Raw genomic sequence first — 8,626 nt, 5'->3', positions numbered from 1 at the left:
TATATATATATATATATATATATATATAATAAATAAATAAATAATATAGTTCAGTATAAGTGTAATGTTGTGTATATGATACTACTCAACCTACAGGTTTGGTCTCTCTTTCATCTTGTTGTATATATACATCATTTTATTTTATATTATAATATGATATATTATTATAATACAATAGCTAACAATACATTGTATGGGTCAAAATTATAGATTTTTCTTTTATGCCAGAAATCATGAGGATATTAAGTAAAGATCATGTTCCATGAAGATATTTAGTAAATTTCCTACCGTAAATATATAAAACATGTATGTGTGTGAGTGAATGCAGAACAATCGTGAACATAAATGCACAACTTTAAAGGAGATTTCTCAATGTTTTGATTTTTTGCATCCTCAGATTCCAGATTTACTAATTGTTGTATCTCGGCCAAATATTGTCCTATCCTAACAATTAGTGTGTGTGTGTGTGTGTGTGTGTGTGTGTGTTCAGGTGAATGACAGCAGTATCGAGGGTCTGCGTCACGCTGAGGTGGTGGCGTTGATCAAGGCCGGCGGGACGGAGACGCGTTTGCTGGTGGTCGATCCAGACACAGACGAGCTCTTCAATCGACTGGGCATCGCGCCCACATCTACTCATCTTAAAGGTACAGAATGGGCTTTTGCGTGTCAACAAGTCAAGTCACCTTTATTTATATAGCGCTTTTTATTGTTATTTATTATTTTTACTATTATTATCATCATCATTATTATTATTATTATTGTCATCAATATGTTTTTGTTTTTTTATTATTAATTTTTATTACTTCTGTTGTACATCTGTGAAATGTTCCTCTATTAAGATACTTCCACTCACACACCCACACACACACACACACACACCATATTGGCTGTTGTTATGTATGTTTTGTTTCACCTGTAAGTATTTGATTGCATAATAAAAAATAAATATATATATATATATATATAGAGAGAGAGAGAGAGAGAGAGAGAGAGAGAGAGAGAGAGAGAGAGAGGGCTTTTTACAATACAGATTGTTCTTGGCTTTACTGAGATAACAGGAAATTAATGCAACAAAGTTTGTTTCTAGAAAAAAATAGCGTAATACTCCAGCTTAAGAAAAAAATTTATATGGTGAAAAAGTTCATTTATTTCAGTAATTCAACTTAAAAGTTGAAACTAATATATTATATAGACTCATTACATGCAACGTGAGATATTTCAAGCCTTTATTTGTTATAATTTTGATGATTATGGTTTACAGTTTATGAAAACCTTTTCACAATATTCTAATTTTGGGGTTTTCATAAGCTGTAAGCCATAATCATCAAAATTATAACAAATAAAGGCTTGAAATATCTCACGTTGCATGTAATGAGTCTATATAATATATTAGTTTCACCTTTTAAGTTGAATTACTGAAATAAATGAACTTTTTCACCATATTAAACATTTTCGAGTTTCACCTGTGAGTTTATTGATGGTTAATTTTTGTTGTAAAAAAGTTATTAATTTAGTTAATTTATATATATATATATATATATAGGAAATATATATATATATAGCCGCTCTGGAGAAAACCGTGATGTCATCGTCCAGTTCAGTTCTCATATAATAGTGTCAATGCTAATATTGTTGAATATTAAATTAAATGTTCATAAAACATGTAATAATAATGTAATAAACATCTGTCTGTTAAGTTGTGGAGAAGTCCACAGAAGCAAACTAAACCGGAAAGATGATATTTAAATGTGTGTTTCTTAACCTCACCTGACTGGTACTGTTCATTATAAGGAAAGTTTATGCAAAACATGGCGATGCTCTAATCAAACGTTACTAATGTTCAGGGCAAACACTCACGCTACAAAGAAGCCAGTTGTTATATGGCGTGTCATATGTATGTATACAATCAATAATTGACTGTAATTATTTTTCTAAATGATCTCCTTCAAACAGAGGACTGTGTGGACGGGCCGATCACAGAAAGCCCTGTGTCTGCCTCCCCGCCGCTCCCACAAGCCCACAGGATCTCTCCACCAATCATCAGCATCACACTGACAGATCCACCAATCACAAACGGCTCCCCGAGACACCAGAGTCACAGGAGCTCCTCGTCCCGGTCCACTCTCTCAGAGACCAGCGCTGAACTCAGCAGCTTCGACACCAGCAACACCAGCAGCCAGGTGTGTGCGACGCACTAAACAAACCTCACAACCTTTATTATTATTATCATTATAATCGTCATTTTGCGTCATCGGAGGCTTTTTGGGCCAGAGGCTTAAAACTACAGCCAGTAGAAGGCGCTAGATCCGCATGTTTTCAACCCACCCATAGAGGGATCTCACTCACAGAATGTACAAATAGTGTCAGCCATCTTTTATAGGAAGCTAAGCAAACAGACTCCTGTTCTGTGGAGAAAGCGGAGTAGTAGCGGTTACCATCCTCTTTTTCCCGGACACGTCCGGCCGTCGAGATCGTCCAAAATGTCCGGGATTCGGCTTTTGCTTTCTGCAGTCGCCATTCATTGTTTACACGCACACCTTTTGTTTCAATCTAACTGAATTCATTCTCATCGGTGAATCTGAAATGCATGAACGCTAATCAACTGATGGGTTAATGTGCGTTTTAACATTGCTAAGAAAATTCCCGCTCCTCCGTGAGAGATACGAGACCGGTGTGTCTCACAGGTACCGCTCATCAGTAATCACGCCACCGGCCTCGCGCCGTTCTCCCGCGGCCGTCAGTCTCGTCCCGCTCGCCGCAGGAAACATGATGAATGGCGACTGTTGAGCGCAAAAGCCGAATCACGGATATTTTGGGCGGCCTCAATACCGGGCAGACTAATCACGGACACTCACTAGTAGCCTAGCCTTGTTGTTTAACTGCGCTAGTGCGCTCTCTTAACGGTAGGCGTGGCCTCCTAGGCAGTGTTGGGGTAAATGCATTACAAGTAACTTGAGTTACGTAATCAGATTACTTTTTCAAGTAACTAGTAAAGTAAAGTAAAATTTACAACAAAATATCTGAGTTACTTTTTCAAATAAGTAACGCAAGTTACTTTGTTTTCCCATTTATTGACTGACAGCTCTCCTGTCTCCTGTGTGTGTGTGTGTGTGTGTGTGTGTGTGTGTGTGTGTGTGTGTGTGTGTGTGTGTGTGTGTGTGTGTGTGTGTGTGTGTGTGTGTGTGTGTGTGAACATGTTTATTGTAGTTCTAGACTAAATGTGAGCATTTACTCATCTCACTTGCACAAAACGATATTCAATATTCCTCAAAATGAATAAAATCAGAATACTATGCAAACCTCCAATAACTTAATATGTTAAATAAAACATAATCTCACTTTATTGACCAATGTACTTGCTTCTGACCTTCGATGATTCAGTTAAATTAGCAAAAATGACTGTAGATAGATGGATAGAAAGGTTTGCATGTTTGCTTTCCTCTACTGTACACATTTCCTTCAGCCTGAGGATTATTATTTCACTTTTGGTGTGAAAGGGTTTTTACATTTGCCCAAAAATATAACTTTTGTGTTATAAAAAACAAGCCCAGCCCAGGTGGGGGAAACAAGTAACGCAAAAGTAACGTAACGCATTACTTTTCTAAAAAAGTAACTAAGTAATGCAATTAGTTACTTTTTAAGGGAGTAACACAATATTGTAATGCATTACTTTTAAAAGTAACTTTCCCTAACACTGCTCCTAGGGCAGGGAAGCAAGTGCATTTTGGGAGTTGTTGTCTTTCATCCACATGAGCCACAAATACATTTGTTTGGCTTTTCTTATTCTAGAAGGCTCCAGATTTAAAAATAATTTCCCATTTCTACTAGATAAATGCCCCATTTTAAATACACATTCGTCTTTACAGAAGTGAAGTATCCCTTTAAGTAAAATACATAATACATTTCATTTTCAGAAATCATGAATTAAAACTTGTTTTATCTTTTCATAGCTCACAGATTCTGACCATCAGTCCAGCGATGACGCCCGCAAACCGAACCGAGATGTGAGCGATCCGTTCTGGCAGAGCGGCCTGCAACTGAGCCTGACCGCGGCCGAGGCCAAGCAGAAAGCCCGGGCCAAGCGGGCCAACAAGAGAGCGCCCCCTATGGACTGGAGCAAGAAACAAGAGATCTTCAGCAACTTCTGAGGAGCGCACACATCTGAGAGCTCACCTCAGATCTGCACAGATCAGACCAAAGACATGCATCTTAGATTAGATCCACTTCCTGAAAGGACTGACATTATTCATCTTTCATGAAAGGATGAAAGGTTTGGATTCAGACCGTTTTATGTATGTTTTGCACTGAAATGCAACAGGTTGACATCATGCTCTGTGTTTAACATTCAGCCAGTTTGCAATTTCAGACAATAATGCACAAGTTCCCTTCTGACAGTCACATTGAGTCACTCAGACCGACTCGACAGCAGTTTCCACGTTGAGAAAATGGGGAAGGAGAGTGAGAAAACTTAGTCACAAGGCAGAAACAGTAAGTGAAAAGATAGTGTCATTGCGATAGTGAAAGTAAACAAAACAAAAGATGGGAACCCCAACTCTAACATGTGGACTGAACATCGAGCTGGGAAGCCAAAGGTTGCAGGTTCAAGCCCGTGAAGAAAGACGTTATAATCTAGCGCCATCAGCGAATGTGTACAGTACGTTTGTGTTGGAAGGATAAGAAGAACAGTAGACGAGAGAAAGTTCAGCCAGAGATCTTCACACTAGACTACGGTAAACACTTGTGACTGAATGGAGATCTTAAATTGAGTTAATCTATTTGCTAAAAATCACTATTAGCACAAAATCTTTTTACTTCAGGAAAACAGATCCAAAAATATCAATGACATCATCTTTTTTGAGACATTAGCTCCTCCCACACTAAACAAATATTTATTTATTTGTTTTCTTGTCAGAAATGCTGGTTTTATTTTTCCATATGATACTGCTGGTTTATTATATTATCACTCAAGAGTATTTACAGACACTAATGGCAGGCTGCCATTATCAATTTGTATAGATTATAAATATTAACCAGTCTGTTTGAGCGGTGAACTTCAACTGTTTGTTTTGTTTTTAACCTCAATCTTTACACGGATTTCACAATCAAAACAGTGAAACACTGGCTTTAACAGTGCATTAACATGAGAGAACAGAAATCTAGCTATGTGTATTAATAATAATAACGTATAATTGTATATGAAAACTTAAAGTAATACAACAATGTAACTGATTACTGGAAAAAAGTCCTTAAATTCTCATCTCTGAGGCATGTATTATGTGATATTAAGTCAGTTTTATTTCTTGTTAATGTATATAAATTGTTCTCATCTCATGTATGTCCATTTTCTCATTTTCACACACTTATAAACAAAAATAAACTGAGTAGTTATTTTAGAGAGAAGTGGTCTTGATTTGATGGTGCAACTTCACGGTCTCTCTGCCCGCCGCAGTTCCTCTGTCGCCCGCCAGAGACACACAGTTCATGAAGGGGAAAGAAATGAAACCAGCACTAATCCATCTGATAACTTTCTACAACAAAGCATTTAGGATGTATATTATATCCGTTATGTTTGCAGACAGATGCATGTTTCTCAATAGTAATGGGTTCGTTGTGTTTTAGATAAACCATTTTTTTTTAAAGGGTTTCCTCTGCTAATCTCAGTAAGTGTGTGTCTTTGTATCTCGTTTACACTTCTTCCCCGTCGTCTTCTCTCACCTCTTATGTCTCTTCATCTTTCTGTTCTCTTCCACTTCCACTTTTAGAGGAGTTTTACTGGGTTGGGTTACACCGACTGTGAAAAGTGTGAATTCAGCTCCCTCACTGATGACGAATTGTGTCCGAGCGGGAAACTTGCCTAGCAAACTCTCCTCACAGCTGTTGTAAGCAATCAATGTAGGTCTAATCTAAAAAAAAATGTCTAATAAGTATTTAATTAATAAGAATATATTGAAGTTTCCAACAATAGAATGTAAAGACAGATATAAATCCCGTTACGTCAAATAGCCGTTATTTTGAGAAGATTCAGGAAAAACGATTCGCAAACTAAAGTTGTAATTCACTCGACCGTTAGGGACTTTATACAGTAGGAGTAAAACTGTCGGTGAAGTTAGATCAATATTGTGAATTAATTGAATATTTACATGAATAATACCAATAATTTTAGAAATAATACGTCGGAATAAGTTACCACACCCCCATATTGGAACATGGGTGGGCTACTGATTCGGTTTGAACCGATTCTTTGAATCAAACAGATTCGTTTAAAATAAATAGGACTTTCCTGAACTAAATCCCATTTATTCCTTAAAGCTTTGCACTATCCATTACATAAGTTCCTCAAACTAAAAATTAAAATATCTCTTTTGTTTTTGTTTTTAACCTTCTGGTGCTGCTGACGTGGTCAAAAATGGCCGAAATTGTTTTTGTTTTATGCAGGTCTAATATATTTTACTTCTATAATGTTTATTTATTATTTTGTATTTGTTTTTATCATACTAAATTATATTTATGGAAGAGTTATGATCCATTTATTACCTGTTAATCACCTTTTGAGCATAGACCTGGAATAGAAATTTCCAACTTTCATGGATAGTTCATCCAAACATTTAACTTTTGTCATTTACTCACCCTTAAGTTGTTCCAAACCTGTATAAATTCCTTTCATCTGTTAAACACAAAAGAAGATAATTTGAAGAATGTCTGTAACGGTAACCAAACAGTTGATGGGCCCCATTGACTTCCATAGTATTTTCCCCCCTATACTATGGAAGTAAATGGTATCGTCAACTGTCTGGTTACCAACATTCTTCAAAAATAAAATTTGTTCGTTCAACAGAAGAAAGAAACTCAGGCACACTGTCATTTAAACACGGGTTTAAATGACAGTGTTAATTTTTGGGTGAACTATCTGTGAACTGTCGTAAATCTTGAATGCTTCGGACTTAAATTTGGTCTGCCAAAAGAAGACATTTTGCAGATTATTGCTTGAGGGAAAAGAGTGAAACTAAGTTTATAAAAAAATAAAAGCATAAAATCATGCTGCAACATTCTGGTCTCTCTCTTGAATCCAACGGAAGTGACTTAAACTGCAACTCATCGACTGGCCACTAGAGCCAGGCTCCAAAAGAGAGTCAAGATGGCGACGGTCAGCTCCGCCAAGGAAAATCCATCCGCCGGAAACTGAAGCCTCCCCGGGCGCCGCCATTGTAGCAGAACATCACCCGCTGTTAGCATTACATCGACTCCCATTCATTTTGGCGTCACTTTGACAGCGAATAACTTTACATCTGAGGCGTTTAAAGACTCCATTTGTCCATTATTTATTTCTAAAGAAACACTGTCGTGTTAATAGGTAACTCCATTACTTTGTATCTTACGTTATGGCCCCGTAGAAGCCGTTTTTGTAAAAATAGGCTAACGATTGCGTCATAACCACGCGACTCTTTCGCACAGTCGAGAAGTTACCGTATAGACCGGCGGAGAAGCTCTCAGGCAATCGGGGAGACGTGGAGGCATAAAGTCAAGGGAGAAGCCCACAGAGAGTGATGAAGCTGATCCTGCTGCTAGCTCATGGACAGCTAATGCTCACGCTCTCCGTTTCTGCGAGATTCGGAAGGGAATGATTCAGATTTGTCTCGGCACAGCTACTAGAAGACTTACAACTGTCAGACACGTTGCTCACGTCACATCTACGTCATCAAGCTCAGTTTGAGCCTGCGCAGTTCGCCTGTCGATCATGAAGTGAGTGCTTCAAATAGGCTTCACTTTTCTCAATTGAAATCTATGGGGTCGCTGTGTATACTGTCTTATATACTGTCTATGGGCTCCGCCCACTTTTGGCTTCTACGGGTGACGTCTCGGACACTGTCCATGTTTTTCTACAGTCTGATAAAAAATACTATTTTAAAATTTTATATTAAATAAAGCCTACTGTATATTTTTTTTTTTTTTTTAAAAACATTGAGAAAGTAAAAGGGGTAAATCGAAACAAGTTCTAAATTTGAGGTTGATATCTCAAAAAATTAGCTTTCAGTAAGATTTAGTTTGGCCGCAGTACCAGACGTTTCCACTAGATCCAATTTGTTTCCCATTAGTTTCCAATGCAATCATCTTCAAGTGTGACTTTTTCAGGACCATTTAACCTTTTCAAATAATGTCCATAATTTTATTGGTGTGTGTTCACATAGCAAACCTTTACCAAGTTTCGTATCATTCGATGAAGTAAAAAATAAAGTAAAATATTATTTTTAAAAAACAAAAGCGTAAAAAGTTTTTGTCAAAAATGACGAACAGCACCAGAGGGTTCAAAATCTAACCACATTTTTGTTTATTTTCAGAGAACAAGGACCACAGAAATTGTGATCATAAAACCTTGGTAGTCTATTAAACTAAAATTATGCATATTTCAGGCACAAATCTGTGTAGTGGTCATCTTAACTAATTTGCTCAGACATAAATGATCAATTAAAGATATAAAGTAAAAAAAAAAAATTGGGTTAACTATTTCTTTTAAATAGTTTAACCAAGTATTTTGTTTATTATTTTAATAGTACACACACACACACACACACAAACTGTTGTTTCTCGTGTCTCTGGCGTCTCTCTTGTCTTGCATGTGATCAGTTTC

The 8,626-nt window shown here is 37.0% G+C and overlaps 1 protein-coding gene across 1 annotated transcript in view; it reads left to right on the top strand.

Moving 5' to 3' along the window:
* The window catches only part of nherf2 (NHERF family PDZ scaffold protein 2), a 19,276-nt gene extending 13,878 nt beyond the window's left edge, over window positions 1-5,398 (top strand). The window contains exons 5-7 of the mRNA XM_079615310.1: window positions 491-644; window positions 1,954-2,180; window positions 3,951-5,398. Coding sequence (XP_079471436.1) covers window positions 491-644; window positions 1,954-2,180; window positions 3,951-4,148 — 579 coding nt within the window. The 3' untranslated portion in view covers window positions 4,149-5,398. The remainder of the gene's footprint in view (window positions 1-490; window positions 645-1,953; window positions 2,181-3,950) is intronic.
* Window positions 5,399-8,626: the final 3,228 nt, after the last annotated feature.

This window comes from Phoxinus phoxinus, assembly GCF_949152265.1.
Source record: "Phoxinus phoxinus genome assembly, chromosome: 6".
In the NCBI taxonomy this organism is placed as follows: Eukaryota; Metazoa; Chordata; class Actinopteri; order Cypriniformes; family Leuciscidae; genus Phoxinus; species Phoxinus phoxinus.
Note: the sequence above shows the minus strand (reverse complement) of the source record. Positions and strands in the feature narration are given on the sequence as shown.